Raw genomic sequence first — 21,093 nt, 5'->3', positions numbered from 1 at the left:
AATAGCAAGAACAGACAATAAAAAATTATGTTTTAAGCTACTGTTTCAGACTTGTAAAGACTACAAGGTTTGGTCCATTGCAGTGTGTATTTTCTTCTCCACCCTTCGTGGAGCTGGATATACATAAAAGGCAATAGGCAATGACTGAAGTTAAAATGTTTGTGACATTTTTTCCTCTTTATAATGGTGTTTTGATGTAAAGGCTTTGGAGGCTGCTGCTTTGCTCTGTCTGCTTAGGGATGGGCGTACCAGATTTTTCCATACAGCAACCCTTTTTCCCCACAGTATTATGGTCTGCAGCTTTTTCCAGACTTATTTCTTTCCTCAGCATAATTCATCTGCTACATGACTGTGAATGAATGACTTTGTTCTTTGGGTACAAAAAAAAATAATCTGCCATGGTTCCCTAACGAACCAAAATTACTGAGTGGATGCTAGCATTTGAGAGATTCTTTTCTTTAGTAAATGTGTTCCTTGATTCCACTATGCGTGCCCTTTCTATGTTCATACAAAAGGCTTCCACCCCTCCTCTCAACTCTTTGGGACTGAAAGATAAAATTTGTGCCTTAAGTTAGAAACAGAACAGTATAAGCTGTTTCTTTCTTGTGTTTCCAGTTTTACACAGCAGTCATTTAGCAATTCACTTTATGCAGACTTAAACATTAGTACCTTTTTATACATGATAAAATAGTTACAGTTTCTGCGTTTAAATGCTGTCATGTTCCCTCTTCCCTCGCAGACTTCTCCCTGCTTTAGGTTTTTATGCGGTACTAACTAACATTGTGACTTCCACCCCTACACCCATACAAATGTGTTGGAAAAACAACAGTGCCAAATATCAAGAATTTACTCCTTTTTTATTTTTCTTTTTTTCATCTCTTTTGTTTGTTTCTTCTCCTGTGACTACAGTGATGCTGGTGAGTTGCTTGAGTGTTGTTGCGTGTGCTAATAACTGCAGCTGATTGGAAGGAAGGCGGTTGTACGTGTTAGCATTAATGCAAATCATCTATGCTTTAGTTCTCTTCTCCTCTCTTGCCTGTTGGTCTTGCCAGATGAGAGGAGGAAAAAATGTGAGCCTTCCTCTTTTTACACTGAAACTACGTAATAGTATGTTGTGACACCAACTGTCTATTTTGATTGTTCATCATGCTACAGACTGAAAGTCACCTGTGTATAATGAAATACTCAGTAATCTAATTGAATTCTTCCCTTTTGTACTTGGCAAGGATAGGCCTGTTATGATTCTTAAGTCATTAATAACTTCATTTCAAACGTAGTTAATAAAATGGAATCCGTAGTTTGAGAACTTCAGTATTTATGAATTCTAGTAGATAGAATGACATCCATTCAGTGGCCAAATATTAGATCATACTAAGTAGCATGAAATACTGCTTCCGTTCAAAATATCAAGCTACATATAAAGAGCTCAATTTTTAAAATTCTTTTTAAAAACACTTTTATAATAGATATGATGACAATAGATCAGACAGCTTTATGCAAAAATATCCTATCACAAAAGAAAGAAATAATTAAACTTGCCTTTTCATTCCTTACTGATAAATTTTCCATGGAAGTTGTATGCTGGTTGAATCTAGAGCATGAATTGCATTGACTCTTCTGAGATCATCTCTATAATTACAATGTTGGTTGCACAGTTTTAAGTAGTTTCTTATGGTGATGCTTATAATTAATCTTCTTTGTGAATAGTTTGTGGTTTAGCATAGTACTTTCATAAAAAATATATTCCTCTTGAAATATATTAAAGATAAGGTTGAACTAAGCCTTCCTGCATTTCTTTTTTTGTAAGATGCTGTAATGGATAATGTTCACTGTCCCACAAGGCTTTGCACTTTAGAGGTTTTTCTTCCTTCTGTTGACCAATTTATCAGACCTGTACCTTAACACTATAGAATTTGGTAATTTAGGACACAACCTAGTTTGATTGTATGTAAAAGCAAAGTATAAGGAAAAAACCTGCAATCTTGAGTCAGTGGTCTGGATGACTGAAAAGGAGACAGGTTTGTCAAGGACCCAGTTTGCTTTTGCTGTGTCTTTGACCTGCTATGTATCCATTCTTAGCTATTGTGTCAAGTTACAATAATTCCTCTGTTTTTGTTTTTCAAAAAACTACTGTAGTTAAACTGGAGATACTATGCATCCGTAATAGCTCCCATCAAAGAAATTGAATTAATAATTGAAGGTAGTATGTCTAATGACGTAAGCCTGGTGGATCTTTTGGCACAGAAATTAGTGGATGCTCTGGTCTGAAACCACCATTATTTCCACTAGGACTTAATTTCTTCATCTTTATCAAACAAACCTTTAAAGTAATTTGAAGTGATTGGAAACAAGGGGGGAAAACCCACTAGTTAAGATATATATGTCTTTTGTGGAATGTGTAATATATGAAAGGAAATGGGCAAACTGTATAGTATGTTTATGCAGGAGAATTGAAATCTAATTCACCAGTAATGCAATTGTCTCTTCATAAACAACATCAATTTTGCAACACTAATTGAGTATTCTCTGGGGAATAAATTATCTAGACTTTGAGAGAACTTGATTTGGACTGAGAGATGCATAGCTCCTCTGAAGACTGGTTCTAGGTTTTCTGAGTTTAAAGACACTGATCCTACAAAACTGACTCTGTTACGCCTGCTTTAGGTATATGTTCTAATTAGCCTTGAATGGAATACTTGAAGTAGAGAATAATTTTCTGAAAAATTTAGAATCAGCATTTGTGTGTGGTAAATGATGAAGTACCCTTTAAATAGACAAATTTGAAAGCACACCATTCTTGAAAAGTCTGGCATAATTACTTTGCTGTAGTGATTAAAGCAGTACTCAATATGAATATTTTTTGTGAGCTTAGTAAGTATAGTCGTTTAGTCCTGAACTTAGTTGTACCATGCTGTGGCATGTCTTTTGTTGTAGATCCTCAGGGTAAAACATTTTACCCTGCTATTCCTTGGTGTTGCATTCTTGGAGTTAGCATCGTGTCATTTCATCAAAATCAAGTATCAATCGGATGTATTTTAAGACTCCGGAATCACTAAAACTTTTTATTAAAATAGGTTGTGATTCTCCAAGTTCTCTCTCTCTACGTGCCACAATAAACAAAATTACAAAATGAGAAGCACAGAGAATAGAGATGTGGGTATATGTGAATGTCTGAGATGGAAAGATAGTTTTTTGCGTCTAGATTACCAACAAAATTACGTTGTTCAGTTTTTTGTTTTTACAAATCTTAAAAGTCACAAATCAATCTAAATATGAAGTTGTGATTAAACATAAGGATGTTGAATAGTACAACATTCTTAAATAGCTTAGAGATGACAACAGCTTGTACCTATGACACATGACAGTAAATAAGAAATTGCCTACGGGGTTGAATTATTGAATGTATTGTTTTTCTCCTACTTGATGCCAAGGGAATTCAAAAACTCTAAATTACTTCCTGTATAAACAGAGAAAAGGAAGGCAGTTTTAATACAGAAAGATGGAATTCATGTTATTAAGTGGAAGAGACATACACTAGTCACCAGAATAGCAGAACTGACGTTGCTGTACGTCACGGGTTGATTGGGGGAGGAGGTGACTGGTGTAAGGTTGCACTGCATTTTCCTGTCAGGAAGTGCAAGATCTGGACAGTGGTGTTTCCTTTTGTGTTGTCAGAGAGGTAGTTAATTTGTCTGCCTTTTGTCTCTGGGAGGAATTTCTCATCTGGATCATTCTGCTTTTAATTTGTATTAAGTCCAAATTTCATGAGTCGATGTTTTGATGTTCTGAATAGCTTTACTTTTAGTTCTCACTTAAAATATTTTAAATGGCTGCAGGACTTTGTAGAAAGGGTTTATATTTTCTGTTGGATATAAGAATTTCCCATTTCAAATTTGCTAAGGTTTCCTCATCTTACATTATGTAATTGATGTTGAAGTATTAAAAGCTGCCTAGGGCAATGGTCTCCAAACTTTTTTGATCGCACATACTTATCAGTAAAAAAAATTTTAGCATGCATGGTTGTTTATTTATGAATTACATACATATACTACTGTACTAATATATTACATTCTAAAGCATGCATAAAAAAGGAAAAAGGATGAGATAAAGGTGAAATAAACACTCTTAAAAATATATTGAACAGCCCCAACTCTATAATATATATAGAGTTGGGGCTGTTCAGCCTGGAGAAGAGACGGCTCCGGGGTGACCTTATAGCGGTCTTCCAGTACCTCAAGGGGGCCTACAGGAAAGATGGGGAGAGGCTGTTCAGGAGGGCCAGTTATGATAGGACAAGGGGTAATGGTTTTAAAATAGAGGGAGGTAGGTTCAGGTTGGATATTAGGAAAAAATTTTTTACTATGAGAGTGGTAGAACACTGGAACAGGTTGCCCAGAGAGGTGGTGGATGCTCCATCCCTGGAGACGTTCAAGGCCAGGTTGGACAAGGCCCTGAGCAACCTGATCTAGTTGGAGATATCCCTGTTCCTTGCAGGGGGGTTGGACTAGATGACCTTTGAAGGTCCCTTCCAGCCCTAACCATTCTATGATTCTATGATTCTATATTTTTTTTATTTTATAAAAGGTCCGAAAATATTTTCCTCTTGCATCCTAGTGGATTGTCTTGCGCACCCCCTGGGGTGCTTTGGAGACCAGAGTGGGTCTGGGGTATTGCTATTCAGAATATACAGGTATGTAAGCAGGAACAAAACATTGTGTGATTAATTTATCTTGATAAAGGGAGTGTAAATGGTACCAATGAAAGACTTGTTGCAGCTCCATTCTTCGTGGAAAATCCTTGACCAGTAACTGACTGGAACTGTCTTCCATCTTTTTCACTGAAGTGAAGCCTTAGTGATGTAGCACTCTGGCTGAAAAGGAAGATAAATACTTCTGTTTGGGAGGGAACCTCACCCAGTACATAACCAATTTCAACAGCTTCCTCAGAAAATACTTCAGGCAAAGGATACAGGTAATTAACGTAAATCCAATTATTCCTATATGGCAGGCTGAATTCCTTTTGTATATTTAGAGAGTGAAAGAGATTGTTCTCTATCCTGTGCAATCATGTGATAAGCACACATAATTATATACACATTCCAACTCTTGTGTGATGAGGTTCTCTCTCTCTGTGCACATTCTTGCATACAGATTTGCTAGACACGAGATACACTAATAATCTATAGATAGTCCTTAATGCGTGCATAACTAAGGTTACCTTGAGCACAATTGAATAAAAAAGTCAAATAATAGTGACAGAACTCTAGAACAAAGTGTTTTGATTAACTGTGCTTAGCATTGCAAAGCAAAGCTTAAAAGAATACTTCACTAAAAATACAATACTGTTTTTGAAAAAGGGGAGTGTTTTATTTTTCTCTTCTGTTCAGGAACTCCGCCTTTTTTCTTTCCCAGGGAGAAAAAAATCAGAGGAGAAATATGGAAGAGATGCTCCCCAGTGCCACCGATGTAATACTAAATGATGAGTTTATTGTGCCATTCAACACTATATTAGTTTTCTTTTAGGGTTCATATATCAGTGTCAAATTTTAGTAGTTCCCATTAAGATTGCTAGCAATTGAGAATGCTCAGCCTTTGATGGAAATAGCCCTCAATCATATGGAGCGTAACACAAGTTTGACAGGAACACACGTAAGCACAGTATTTCCAGCCCCTACATGTATACATCTGATAAGCTTAGGCTTGAAATGCAACAAGATACAAAAAGCAAGGTGTTTGGTTTATTCTCTTTTCCAAGTGTTCTGTCATCCTATAGATTAGACTAAAGCTCTCTTTAGTGATTAGCTCTTTTCTTGAGGTCGAAGGTAATGTCTGTTCAGTATTTTAATTTCTGTCTTAACTTTCCATCCATCCATCCCCCTGCTCAGTCGCTTTTCTGGGTGAGATTCACCTATCCATACTACTTCCTTGTAAATCCTGCTTCCCCTTCTATTTGTAGGAGAAAAAATGAGGTTTTAGGAAAATGTCTTGCGCTTGCTTAGATGCTATGTTACCTTTAGTGAGATCACACTGAAATACAAGAAACAATACAAGCGTGTCTTCAACTATAGTAGTAAAGAAAAAGGCACTTTTCACTGCCTGTGGTAGTTAAGAAAAAGCACACATAGTTAATTGTGGGGACCATAAGTATAAAAGTGTGTATCCATGCTTTTGCAAACAGCACACGTGAATGCCATGGATTTGTGAATGGGAGTATTCTTTGAAGTATGATTATACTACAAGTTTTTGCTTATTGTCACAGCGTGGACAGCCTTTTGTCTCTTATGACTGGTTCTGATTTCAATGTAAAGACAGGATTATACTCTTTGAAAAGAAACATTCAAAGGAAGCCCAGCCTGGGGATGGGAAAATACAAGCTGGGGATGGAAATACCAATATGAAATTATTTAACTGGGAGGTTAAACCACGCGATTGTAATGATTCCTTCTACTTGTAAAAATTACTGGAGCCAGTACTTCAAGTAACATCAAGGGATCAATTTAACTCCTTAGAAATTAAATTTTACAAGTAAACTACTGTGTTTTAATTAAACCTTAATCGAATCAATGTATTTTAGAACTGTTTACTTAAGCTGGCTCAACTTTTCTCCAGTAAACTGTATGTGTGCCAGGGTCACTTTTGTGTAGCTCTTAAAGTCATTAAATCGTGTTGATGTTGTGTCATTGGAAATGCACTCTTTGAAGTACCTTGCAGACTTGCTGCTTGTCTCAGCACTTGGAGGACTTAGGAGCAGGTTCTTTAGATCTTTTGAGTTCAGCTTTGTAAGGTGGAAATGTTGGTTGAAATTAAGACAATTTTGAGTTTGCAGTCAATGAGACTGCAAAAAACAGAATATTGATTACACTTAAAATACTTTTTTCCCCTCTAAAATTTTAGGGAAAATGCTAATGCAAAACAAATGCAGACATTTTCGTAATAGTTATTGAAACAGTATAAACCATTGCCTTGTAACTTTACTATATCATTACCGACAGTTGTTAAATAACTTAATTTTTTTTTTTTTTACATTTCCCCAGTATCAGTTCCTATTATTTTTAATACTTTATTTGTCATATATAGGATTTCTCTTCAGAACCATTGAATGAAGTGTCTGAATACTTGCTCGGAAAGAATTTTTGTTTAGCTACAATGACTTTAACAATCTCTTTTGTGTTTATGACGTTGTTCACACATCTACTTTCTCATGGTTTTTAATATCTGACCTTGATTCCTTGAATACTTAAGTGTATCTCTGTAGAAGTCTTTTATTTGATTAACATTACCGCTACCCTGGCTTGGAAGCTGGAGAGCCAGAGATAAATTTGCAGCTGTGTTTGATGATCAGCCCTGCAAGCTTTCTTTGCTCCTGTATCTGCTAAATTCAAGTTAGCTGCCTGGCAGTGGGAACATCTTGTACAAAGCAAAACAGCTTACATATGCAGTTGCCAGTAATATTTCAATTACCTCGACTGCAAGTGGGCTTGCGGTGCTTTGCATTTGATTTACAGTGCACTTCATTTGGATGAGTTCTTTAATTGGAATTAATGGGTTTTGGCCTTGGGCGCTTCTGTCAGGAAATTGATTATGTGGTTTCTGCTTACATTTTGGGGTGGTTTTTTTAGTAGGATCTGTGTCTCAGAGCTTGAAGAATTTTATTTAATATCTTATTGATGCCCTCATCTAGCTTTGCTCTTCAAAATAGAGATACTTGCTTCAGAAGTAAAACTGATAATGTTGCCTAATTGGTCATTTTAGAAGTAGAGTTTAAGTTTGAAATGTTCATAACTTTGCCGTGTTATATCCTCAAATTAACGGGACAGGACTAGGCCGTTTTCGATTTTGTAAATATCATTTGCTTTTACTGTTGCATAGAATCATAGAATGGTTAGGGTTGGAAGAGACCTCAAAGATCATCTAGTTCCAACCCCCCTGCCATGGGCAGAGAAATCCTCCACTACACCAGGTTGCCCAAAGCCTCATCCAACCTGGTCTTGAACGCTTCCAGGGATGGGGCATCCACAGCTTCTCTGGGCAACCTGTTCCACTGCCTCACCACCCTCAATGTTCAATGCATTCACAAAGATGACTGGTTACTTTGCGCTGCGCTTAAGAAGGCTTGGCTGCCTCTGTGTGTTGGAGGTGGGGAGGGTTTGGTTTTTCTCTTGTGCTTTTCTTTCTGCTTCTGACTAGTATAGCTTGCTGGAAGTCTGCTGAATCATTGATGTCATTGTGATACGATTTCTGTGGAAATTTAAAAAAACACATGAGGCAGTCAGATTCAACTGAATGAATATCAATAACTTAAAATAATTACATACCATAATGCTAAGAATAATTTGTAGCTCATTAAAATCTGTGGGGATTTTTCCACTGGTCCAATTGGCCTTTAAAACAAATTCCTATTGTTGTAAAGAACTTTTAATTAAAATAGGTGAGGACAAAAGTTCTCTGATTTGATTATATGAAAATGTGCAAGTAATAGTCTAGTGGTTTGTATATTGCAAACATATGTAATAAAAAGCATGTTTGGAGATAGCCATCTTCAGTTTGCCACTAGCTCACTAATAAAGGTAAATTCTAGACACAGAAAATATGAGGTGAATCCAAGCATATCAATCTAAGACATGGTGTCTTCAACCTGCCATAAATGGCTATTCTTTTATGAGTGTATTCTACTTTGGACAAACGTGTATTCAGGACTGGTGTTGCCTGCTTTTGGTTTTAGTAATTAATTTAGTAATTAATTAGTAATTAATTAATCAGTAATTTAGTAATTAACCAGTTAAACATATTTATTTTTCAGTATTTTAACAATGGCAGTGGATTTTCAAAGAGAAAGTGCAATTTATGTTGTGTCATAGCAAATAAAAGTAAATACTGTGAGATAGAGGATGATGATGAGAGCTCTTGTGCTAGCTGCTATAAAAGATCTGATGGGTGTAGTTTCTGGATGCATATCGCTACTAGGTCAAAATGTAGATAATTTTGAACACCACGGTATTCTTCTATCCCCATAGTGTGGAGTATCCCTCTACAGCAAGGGATGCCTGTGCCAGAACCAAGGGCCTTTCAAATTATTTTGTGCTGCCTTGGGGTTTTTACCCAACGATACAGGGCTAGAACAGAAATACAGATGTCTCTTCTTGTTATTATAATTATAGATGGTGTTTTGGAAATGTTTATCTGCTGTAAATCAGATTTTTCAGAGGCTAATCATCATTACTCTAGCTTAGACACCAGGAGACAAAGAGGAGAGGTATTTATTGCAGCTTTTAACAAAAGAAAAGGCACGCAAATGCTGAGCACTTCAGATTTTAAAAAAAAATATTTGGTTGAAACTCCATAATTGACAGTGACTGCATTTTGGTGAGTAGCTGTAATGGATGAAACCAAGTTCATCTTCCTTGCCATTACCTTTTAGCTTGATCTGGCTTATTCCAGATGCAGTTTTTCTAGTTCTGGACTTCTCCTCCCCAGTCTGCTAGTTATGCCAAATCATGCATTGCCCTTGTGACATGACGAACTCTCTACTGCGAGTTTGTAACATAAGCAAGATTCCCATTTGAAGTAAAGAGGCAAAAAACTAGTAAAAGCATTATTGGGTTAACAGATAAATTAACTAGTTTAAAGGATTCATACCAAATGGAACTTCCAGATAAAAGGTCAGAGATAATTTACGCATTTAGGCAAGAACCTGCACACAGACACACACACATACATATCAACTCTTTCTTTTACAAACCTCTTGTTAGTTGTGTAAGCACAGCCTCTCAAAAGAACCTGTATATTGGTCCATTTTAAAATAGACTATATAAGTCTGGAGTTTACCTTCCTAAAGTCCTGATTAGTTGTTCAAAGAACAAAAAAATTTTCGTAAAGATTTTTAACATTTTCGTAGTTGTCTTCTGTGACTTGGTATAGATTTCAGGTGAAACTAATCTCTTCAGCATGTATACTTCATAAGAATTTTTAAATACTGAAAAAATCTAGTTCATTTCACTACTGAAAACTAAATTCGCCTGACAGCATTCTGGTTTTAAAGGCAGGTTGTCATTCCAGTACATGGAAACAAATGAATAATGTTGTGTCATTGCTCTACTTAAACTCTTTACTGGGAGGGAATCTTACATCCTCAGGGCTTTCACTGTATCAGACATCTTTGAGTGGGCCTCCTACTCAAAGGATATTATCTCAGAAGTCGCTGCTATTCTTCCTTCCAGATATATTCCATTATGTGTTGCCAATAACAATGCCTTGTCACTCTGTGGGAAGTGGAATTAAGTAATGTGTATTCAAGTTGCTGCAGGGTAGATGATGCAGGAAAAGTATTTCAGCTACCTTAAAAGAATACGTTCACTTAATGGCTAAAAATAGGATGCTTCTTTTTAATGCTTAGGTTTTTACAAATGAATGTTAGAATGCCAGTAGTAGCCCAGTGGATGAAGCCGTTTCTGTTGGGGGTGGATTCTTTTCTTTAAGAATGCTGCTGGTGCAGTGCAACTCTTGAAAGCAGTATGGTTGCATTATATTCTTCTCTGTAACTCACTGAGCTGAAAGTAGGGTAAGACGTTTGCATCCTGGACTACTCAACATATATGTCTTCACCCCTTGGTCACTTATTTTAACCCAAGCCAGTCTGTTGCAAATAAAACTAGTAGCTTTCCTGGATGTTCATATTGAAATTATGATTTTTTTTTATATTACGAAATCAGTGTGTGATAGGTATTCACTTAGCATCTTCATCAGAAACTTGGCAAGTGAATGAACTTGTCACTCCTAAAGACCCGTGCTACAGAGGGGCTGTCCAGAGATTTCTTTCTGAAGTAGAGTATTTAAATGCAAGGCTAATTGAAATATGTTCATAATGGTTAAATCACAATTGATAAGTAGCCAAAATACTATGCCCTGTATCTCTGAAATCTAATTAATTGCTTATATTTCTTGTTTTTCAGATTGTTTGAAGGACGGTCACCAAGGAAGCCTGAGAAACTTAAGACCCTTTTCTGCTATTTTAGGAGAGTCACAGAAAAAAGTATATCCTTTATTCTTTTTTTGAACTACAAAGCAGAACATGAAAAATTTAATCCCATTAAATTTAGAAATGGCTATGCAGCATTATGATGGAAGTGTGTAACAAAAGCCAGCTTGCTAAGTACACTGATATTCATATTAATGTCACTTCTTCTCGTATAGATGATGCATGCAATTAAATTTTTTGCTTGGAGCTTATTCTGTCATGTGGTTTGTTTGGGTTTTTTTTACTGAAATATATGTCTGAGGGGATGTGTGAAATAGTGATATATTTTCACCTCCCTTTGTATATTTATATGCATATATAAATTGTGTGTGTATATAAATGTGTCTGTATAAACATACATATGTATAATTGTTGTAATATATGCAACTACTCGCTGCACCATGTCAGAGCAAGAATGCAGAGGGACCTTAGCACCATACGTAGTCATTAAAATCACAGGCTTAAAGAGTCTGAATCAATACTTTCTTGCAGTATGCATGTTTAGTCCTTTGACAATGTTTGTAGTTCTGAGGGATTTTCCCCTACTTGTGTTGATGTTTCAGATTTCTCCCTTCTATTCTTCTAAAGCAAACTTGTGTGAAGTTTGCAGGGTTCAAATAAAACAAGTGATAGCAAGACTTGAGAATAATCCCAACTCTTCTAGAAGTTAGTGTGATATTTTCCTAAGTGTGTGTAGTCAGATCTTCTGTTTTTACTGTGAATTTGAACATCTGCATAAGCTTTCAAGAATAGATTTATTTTTGTGAGAACTGTATCAGAGCTTATATATTGTATTTTGTGGGAGAAAGATTTTACTGTAGTAGCATGCATCACATCTGCAGCAATATCCTTATAGTATTTTTTTACAAGAATTTTTTCTTTACATGCCAGTATTTACATGCCAGTTAGCTTCATATTCTTTCAGAAGGGTTTGTTTTAAAAGAAAGACAGCTTTAAGCTATTGCAAATAAAAATCCCTTTACTTGGTTCAGTCCATCTTCAGCTCATCATTTTAATTCACCACAAATTAAATGCAGCTACATCCTGTTTCAGATATCAAACTTTGAGCGATGTCAATAGAACTAAATCTCTGAGATAAAAAGTAAATTGTGATCTATGTGTGGGACTGAGAAGAGATATAGTGTACTAGGGGTTTTTTATACTTGAGTAATTTTTCATGCAAACCAAACCCTAAATTTATGCAGCTGTCCCTGACTGCCTGTGCATATGAAATCTGTTGGGAACATGCTTTATGAAACGACTGTATTAGATTTCTTAGTGTTACAACTTTAAATATTGTTTAATGAGATTCTTGAATGCTCTCTTTTGAATTACGAATTCCTATCATACCTTTAGAAGACCCCATTTCTTGTTCTTTTTGTCTAAGGAATTAGTAAGACTGAAGTAACCTAGCTCTATAAATTACTGTAGTAATTTTGCAACTCTTTTTATTGTAAATGGTAGTTGAATTCCTTGTGAAAGAACGTAGTGGTGACTATATCAGCTGAAGGCTCTGTCCTTAAAAGGTGAACGCTTAATTTGTAAAATATCACCGCTGATACCAGAGTTCCCTTGTGAAAAAGTATTTGATTACTTGAAAGCTGTATGCTTTTTTTTTTTAAGAGCAAGCAATGCTTTTTTTCACCTAAATCTCTATAAATTTGAAGAAAAGCATAGGATTATTTAATGTTTTTGGAAGGATATGTTTGTGTTTTACATACTGTTTTGAAAGTTTTTCATAAGCCAGTGCAGTGAACTCACTGGAACAAAGAAGTAAGTCTCAAATGAAGTTTTTATTAGGATGACGGACATCACCTAGCAAAAGATTGATAGTTTCTGTTGCAAAACTGAACTTTTTTGAGTAAAGTAAGGAGAGAAGATGATAATGCATCCTTCCTGCAATGAGCAATGGCTCCTCTTTTTCTCTTGAGGGCAGGAGTCTTTTCCCAGTTGCAGTACAGTGAATTTCACGAATATCCTGGCAGGGCTGAGAACAGTTTGATTTGGAATTTGGCAGGATTCAAAGCTGTTCCTGAGGAAAGTTAAGCTCTTGTGTTTCTGCCAAGAATGATGTTTGTAATTTTAAAAGCCTTACCACTTAAAATAATCTAAGGACTAAAGCTCCCACAGTTAATACGTTTTCCTCTGGGGTTGGTTTGCCTGTAGAACCTACGGGATTGGTGACGTTTACAAGGCAGTGTCTCCAGGAGTTTCCAGACTGGGAAAGGTAAGTCAAACATCCCCATAATCTAAGAAATTTCTTAAATTGGTGATAGCTGAACACCATTCATATGGAATTGATTCAGACGTGGAAGTACTATGAAAAACAATGTTTGGTATGGATTGTTATGGAGAGAAGTACAGAAGGAGGAGGGTAAACTGCCACAAGTAGTTTGAGCACCCTGAGTTTTCAAATATGTTTATTTGCCTATGAAGCTAACAAGCCTTAAGAGAATTTTTAAAGCAGTAGCACATCTTTGCTGTTGCTTGAGTTGGGGGGGGGGGGGGGTGGGGTGGGGGCGGGGCGCAGGGAAGAGAGAGCTGACTTCATTTCAGAAATGACAGGGAATATAATGAAGTATGGGTAGTAATCAGAATGAAAACAGAAGTGTTGCAGCTTTCTTGCTGGTTGACAAGTTAATGCATGACAAACTTGTGTGAAAAACATAGAACTTCAATTTCAAATTTGGGGGTTTATGGTGAAAGAGGTGAAGAAACTGCTAAACCTTTACAAATTGTTTCGGAAAGGCACATGCATGTTCTTTAAAACATCAGGGTTTTTTTTTAACCACTTTAACATAAAGTGTATAAGAAGTTTGAGTTTGGATGGATTTTCTTTTAAAATGGATGTCTCTGTGGAGATTCTGTAATCATCCTTTTTGTACAATATTTTTCCTCAATGATAGATCTCAGAAAAAACTGTCTAGATTGCATGTCACCTATGAAGGCACAATTGAAAGCAGTGGACAAGGTATGCTACAGGTAAGCGCATATAACAGTAAATGTGGATTTAGGTCATGTTTTTGTCATACTTTCATGATGTGCCAGCTTAACAAAGTTATTTGTTTATCCTCAATTGACTTAAATGGCAAGATGTTATGCAGTGTAAAAGAAACATCAAAATTAATTCCATGGGCAGTCTTAGTACTGTCAGTATTCCCCAGCTCATCTAGATTTGCACATGTACCTGTTACAAAAAGAGCTGACAGAAAATCACAAGCTATGGACAGCTTCAGGTCTTTTGGTTCAAACCAAGATCAAAGATTGACAAGATGAGTTTCAGACTGTGATCTTGATGAGTTGTCAAGGGTTTCAGTTTATTTTTAAAAAATTATTCTTATGCCCTAGACAGTGACCAGGTCAGTAGTTCAGAGACTTTCTTGCTGCTGTGAACGTCACTGTTTCAGTCTCAGAGCCAGTTAGCTTAAAGAGATTCATAAGAAGGATATCCTGTCCATGTCTGCAGCAAGGAACACATTTGAGTTTTCAAAGTAGATTGGGGTTTTTTGTGTGTTTTGTTTAAAAAACAAAAACGAAAACAAAACCACAACAGTTTGCCTTCTAGAGTTCAGTTACCAAAAGAAATTTAGAACTTCTTTAACCAGGAGCAATTGGTGCAAAGGAAGAAGAGGACTTTCTCTGGAAAGAGCAGATGCATCTAGTAGAGACTGTAGCTCAGGTGGGTTACTGGTCTGGTGTTCTGCAATGCTTTTTCCTAAAACTTTAAAACGTCTTTTGACTGTATGAAACTTCAGCTCTCAAAGTGTGTGTTGAAGTTATTATGAACTCAGCAACAGCTCAACAATATTCAGTTTTCTGCTGTGCCTATTCAACCATTCTATAAACTCAGAGGTAAAAGACGCTTGAATTAAGCTTTTTCGTGTACTGTTTAAATTTCTCTTACACCCTGTAAGATTGAGCGTGGCCTAGGGAGTGATATCTTTCCTCCTGGCTATTTCAAGTCTTATCAAAGAAAATATCTCTGCTCAGACAAAGAGCACTCATTGCAGGAGGGAACAAGATGACAGAGACAAGACCATCCAGGAGTCCACAGTGATCCCAGCCTAGGCTGGCGGGGTCACTGGCTGGGACAAGCAGAGCCGGATGGTGACAGTAACAGTTTCTGCTGACAGGCCAAACTTATCAGACAAATGCAAGGTGATGAGTCGGATCACCAAGGTCAATCCTAGATGTCCAGTCAGCAAGTAGGCATCAGCAGAGGACAGGACTGGGCATGGGCCCATACGTGATGTGTCTCAGGCAAGGTCCAGAGCAAGGGAGTGTGTTTGAACTGGACCCGTGTGCCGAGGGTGAGGATGGGGGTCAAGGTGAGGCTGCTCAGCACAGTTAAAGTGCACTTGGGGCCATGATGCACTGAACATTTGAGTGGTTTTCATGTTACTTTTTTGCATCACAGTCAAGTTTCAGCAAGTCTTAAACAACTGAAGTGCGTTGGTATGTCCAGGACAGGCTTCAGGAACGCTTGCTGTTGTAGTGGCTGGCTTTGTGTGCTTTAGCCTTGACTCTGACTCCTGAATCAGTTTGTGTTCTATGCAGATGTTCATGTTGCTCTAGCAACTTTTGTTCCCCTCCTGTAAATGTGCTCTCACCAGCTATCTAAATAAAAATCAGTAAGAAGCTAATAACATTGGAAAGATGAAGTGACTTTGTAAAATAATAAATTCATACAGGCAGTTAATTTACATAAATAGTAATCACTTTACTGAATACCAGTTAATTTAAAAACTGTTGTCTATACAGAAGCGTGATTTGTAAAATATGTATTATTGCAGCAAAAATTAGAGTCCAGAGCTTCTCTGTTTCAAGCAGAAACCTTTAATGGTCAAAATGACTGACCAGCCTGACTGGTCCTGCTCAGGCAGGGAGGTCCCTTCCAATCCCTAATATTCTGTGATTCTGTTTAAGTGCATTTCAAGGAGAATTCTTAAGAGATTCTTTTAGGTACAAAACAACTGGTATAGGGGCAGTGCTGAGCTAAAAATGCTTCAGTGTGTACAGCTGGGGCAGAATGCTTATTAAAGGACAGCTTAATAATTCTTCAATGTCCGTAAAATGCAAAAAGAATGTGGTAATTTACTGTTTTCATCTTTCACGTTTACTGAAATGTGTTTTATGCTTAAATATGTGCTCTTCAACAAAAACCTGCAAAACTTAGATTCAGAGCACGTGAGATACAGAACTTTATTTTACTGTGTAATATCTCACTTGTCTAGTTTTAAGTTTTCTGAAAAGTAGAAAGGAGAAAAAGAGAAAGGCATGCTGTTAATCAGGTTCTGTTCTGCTGCTTGTATTTTTAAGTGACAGTGGCAAATTTCAACACAAATTTGTACAGGACTTTATTTACCTTGGTAGATGAAAGGATTTTATGCTGTTTGCATATCTCATAATCCTCCTGAATATATTTTTGTTAGGTTGATTTTGCAAACCGTTTTGTTGGAGGTGGCGTGACCGGGGCAGGACTAGTTCAAGAAGAAATTCGTTTTTTAATCAACCCAGAACTGATTGTATCGAGGCTCATCACTGAAGTCTTGGATCACAATGAATGTCTTATCATCACAGGTTAGTCTTCGTGCAAAGTGTTTCACATCTTATTCTGGTCAGCAAAAATATTTCAAATTAAAGCTTAGTATGTCTAAACGTTGTAGGGATAAAAAAAAAAAGGAAAAATATCAATACTCTTTTGACAAAGAGCTGCTTGCTTCACCTCACCTCTTAAGACAATGGGGCTGCTGTTCTAATAGATGTTTTATGAAGGAGACAAACAAACAAAGTGACAGCAAGCAAGCAGAACTTTTTTTATCCTGTATAAATGTGTTTGAGGACTCAGTGTCTTTAGGCCTAGCTAAAGAATACTGTTGGCCAATATAGTAAAAGCTACGATTACCAGCTTTTAGCCAGTCCCAGCTAAGAGCAGGTAATGCTTCTGTTACTTTAAAGCAGGTGGGTTTTTTTTGTGCCTGTCTGGAATTTGTAACTTTGCATGTGATCAGTGGGATTGAAAACTCTTGAGAAGAGTTGCTGCCTTCTGGTTACCATAAAGAGGAGGAGAAAACCAGCATCCATTAAAAAGGGTAGAAAGTTAGGAGATGTCTTTTAAGGATTTTGATCTTGTAAGTTACAAACATATGTTCGTGTTACTTGTAAGTTACTTAGGGGTTCATGATGTACAACATCAAAACCTAGAGACTCCTCCGGTATGTTATTGAGAGACTGTGTATGGAGATGTGCTGTCTGTCCAGTGCTTTGCTGAAAGTTTTTCCTTTTGTTTCCACCACTGTCATAGAAATTGAGATGTTTTATTATCCGCTGGATCAAAACAGTTAGCATCACAACACCTAATGTTGCTATTAAGAACTGGAGAGGCCTCGGTCATGCTGTGTGTGTCTGAGTTCTGTACATGGGAACACAGTGAGCATTCTTCATGACTGGAAAATAAAATGATGCTATAGTATTTTTTTATTTACCTTGAAGAATAGCCATAAAGAAAAAATATTTGTTGGAGAGATCCTCTAGGCAAATATTGTAAGATTATATATATTTTTTTTTTTAGTCTGCTACAGTAAAAATGTTGATTTTTAGTTACCTGAGCTGCCTCAACAGTCAGGAATTTGTTCAGATATTAGAACACATTTCTTGAAAAAGTCCTTCCAAAGTACTTCTCTCACACGCGTACAGAGTAGAAATTTGAGCTTAAATCTTGCAAATCTTACTCTGTCCTGAGCTATTGATTGTGCTGGGCAGAGCGTCTTTTGTTTTCAGTCTTATACTTGGTAATCTTTTTAAGACCATGTTTTATATTGTTTTCCACTGTGCCAAAATAAATGCCTTTTCTGCGAAAACTTCTTGATAAAATGGCTTTTGTGATTACCTTTTTGAAAAATGAGTCAGACAATTCTTGACCATCACTGATTTCTGCTGTGTATTTTGGATATGATACTGTAACAAGATGAACACATTGAAGCACTGTCCTCGGGGTGAGGCTTTTCTCGGGGGGGTAAAAACAAGAGCGCAGCTACCAGTCTGGGTAATAATTGATTGGGGGAAAGCACTAAGGGAGTGTTGCTTTTGAAAGACCTTCTTCCATTCCCCTGCAAAAAGTAGTGACTTGGCATGAACAAATAAAGGTGAAGATGTCTTTTTGCTGCAGCAATATTCTTTTAGTTTTCTGGAGTACTTTATAGTGTTTTGCAATTAATATTTGTGATATGTTGGTCTTCTCTAATGGAAATAGCCATTCCATCATTTTCACTTCATCCCTGGAGCACTTCCACCTTGGTTCTTAGCCAAGTCTCCACTGCGTGTCACAATCCTCTTGATAAATTACATTCTTTGTGATGCATCTTGACTCAGTGGCCTAATGGGTATAACTGTGTAGCTTAAATTTGCAGAAGAGTCCGAGAAATTGGAGAGAAATTAAATTTGTTGTGATTGCACAGTATCTGGCTAAGATCACTGCTGTAATGAATATGGGACTGGTCATGCAGAGTCAAGTTCTTCAACACAGACATCTGCCTACAGAAATGTCAGCAGCAATGCCAAAGATTCCCACAGTTGCATTTCTGTGAATAAGTGTCAGTGTTTTTCATTCAATTTTTTTTCTTTTTTTTTTCTTTTTTCCCCTCTGAGTTCACATATACTTGGACAGCATTAGAGCAGATGAAGCTGTGTTCCATGTTTGCTTAAAATCTACAGATTGAGCAATGGCCAGTCCTGACCATATCTTAGCGATGCGTTTCCAGGGACTTCTAAGCACATTACCCGTGCAGCAAATGAGATCAGATAATTGGTTCAGCTGAAAATTTACTCAGAGGGGAAAAAATTGGTTTTGAGCTGGGTTTAGCGGGCTGATCGTGCAGTTGCCTGGAGAGCCAATGAGACTTGAGACTAATGGTGGCGCAAGATAAGGATCAGAAGAACTGATTGAAAGGGAGAGACGGATCTTCCCCTCACTTCTGGCAGTAAAAGTGTGTTTATATTGGTGGCTGTGAAACTATGCTTTTGTACTTTTCACACGTACTCCTTTTTATTCAGTGCTAGTGGTACTGCCTCTTCAGAGGTATTATTTCTAGCTCATCAGAAATACTAGAAGGACAGTGTGGTGAGGTTTTTCCCCAGTCCCTAGGAACTCTATAATGCCATACCGATCGTATGCAAATGGAAAGCTAGACTATGGAGTCTGAGGAAGGTGTATTTATTTTTAGTAATTATTGCAACTCTTTCTCGATGGATGAGGTCCCATAAGCACTAAACTTGGCAATTTCACTGTTTGACGCTGTAACTATTACAAGTTTTACAAAGACTGTATTTTTGAATAATACTTGTATATACTTTCTTTTGACTTTAGATAGGCTTTTGCAGTTCTCGTAGCTTGTTTTTAAAGTTCTGATGGAACTGTGCTATTATACTGTATTTGTGGCTTGGCTTTTTTACCCCTTTATTTATTTTTTTTAATAGGAAGAAAAAAGATTCACCAGAAACATTATCATATCCAATTTATCCTGTCCTCTTTCTGTTCTCCCAGCAACAGCAGTTTGTACCTCAGTAGTTCACAAACAAAAGTGCTGCCAATTGAAAAACTTGTTCTCTGACAAATTTCCAGAGCTTCACTTATGAAAACCCATTGATTTTCATTAACACTGGGTTTCTGGAACATGAGTGTAGAGTTTGCGTGATTTCTTTGAGGTTTTTCTGTTATTGATTTTTTTTTTTTTTTAATATATGTGTGTGTATTTGCTTGCTTGTTTGTTTCCTGGTGCTTTCGTCATCAGACACTGCACTTCCATAAAAGTTAATGAAAACAATGAACATTGAAAAATTCAGCTTAATACTTTGACTGTCATTTAATCGATCCTGTTACAATATCTTGATAACCTAGTCTTTTCTTTCCACATGCTAGACATCAAAGGAAATGCTGCTTTTTCAAAGTTGGAAGTTTTGCTAGGTTTTCCCCTAAAGAGAGCTCTCAGAAAAGTCACACGGTTCCCTCGCCTGTTTTTTCTTATTATTTGCTCAGACACTTTTTCCAAGCATATCACTAAAACTGAATTGTACCTATGTTAAGAAAAGTCATACTGAAGGTTGTTAGCCTACAATCTGATTAGAAGGCTGACTTCTGAATGTTTAAGCTGCTCACAGTAGTCCTTCATACAAGGGCATGGATGTGTGTGAATATATAGGCATATTCTGCCATCACAATTTTGAGAACTTTGTTTTTTATAACAGGAAGTGGATTCTTAGTGAGGAGTCTTTTACCATCCTACTCATTTTGCCTAGAAACTTTTCAAAATAGCCCTGCGTGGAGTTTGTGTGCCCTCAGTATGATTAATCATCTTGACAAATCTAAATAAATAATGAGTGAATAATAGGGCAGATGAGTTAAAGAAGTGCTGATAGGTCTTTTCAGTTTAAATGAATTTGAGTAAATGGGGAAAATATCTTAAAGTATATGCATAATTTTAAATAGCTTTTAAGAACTTGTGTTTCCTACACTTGAGAATGCTGAAAGCAAGCATTCCAATTCCCTTGTCAGATGAGGTTAAAAGTGAATAGTTTTATGTTTCTAATTGTTCAACTTTTATTTTATTTTTATTTAGAGATTGAAAAACCAAACCTTGAGATTAAACGTTTGTATTCTCAGAGTATCACCGATCCGTGCAGTAGTTAGGTGTTACTCTTGTCTTAGTAATCAGATGTTTTGTGCTGTCAGCTTACATATCTTTCTAAAACTTATTTTTCTGTTGCATTTATAGGCATAGCTGGTGTCACTGTTTTTAATTAAGAGGTTGCTTAAGAGTTCTCTTATTGTTTATAACTTCTGCCAAACTGTTCCCGTGTGAGCTGACATTTTGCAAACAAGGTGTTCTTTTCAGTCCTCTACCTTTGAAATTCAGCTGTTACAAGCTCAAAACAGGGGAGAAAGCTATTATTTTGATGTGGCATTACTTTAGGAGTATTTCTCTGAAGCATTTGTGTATCCCTAGGTTTTGAAGCAAGGCCTTGAAGTTTGGTAAAATGAGGTGAAAGGCAATCTTCTAGAAAGGTTATGATCCTTACTTTCAG

The 21,093-nt window shown here is 36.7% G+C and overlaps 1 protein-coding gene across 4 annotated transcripts in view; it reads left to right on the top strand.

Moving 5' to 3' along the window:
• PARG (poly(ADP-ribose) glycohydrolase) overlaps window positions 1-21,093 on the top strand; it is a 70,659-nt gene that overhangs the window by 34,990 nt on the left and 14,576 nt on the right. For all 4 annotated transcript variants that reach the window (XM_086616249.1, XM_086616251.1, XM_086616253.1 and 1 more), the window contains 4 exons: window positions 10,949-11,028; window positions 13,180-13,240; window positions 13,920-13,995; window positions 16,446-16,593. In XM_086616249.1, coding sequence (XP_086472375.1) covers window positions 10,949-11,028; window positions 13,180-13,240; window positions 13,920-13,995; window positions 16,446-16,593 — 365 coding nt within the window. The remainder of the gene's footprint in view (window positions 1-10,948; window positions 11,029-13,179; window positions 13,241-13,919; window positions 13,996-16,445; window positions 16,594-21,093) is intronic.

The sequence above is a fragment of the Tauraco erythrolophus genome, chromosome 9 (assembly GCF_009769465.1).
Source record: "Tauraco erythrolophus isolate bTauEry1 chromosome 9, bTauEry1.pri, whole genome shotgun sequence".
NCBI classification, from domain to species: domain Eukaryota; kingdom Metazoa; phylum Chordata; class Aves; order Musophagiformes; family Musophagidae; genus Tauraco; species Tauraco erythrolophus.
Note: the sequence above shows the minus strand (reverse complement) of the source record. Positions and strands in the feature narration are given on the sequence as shown.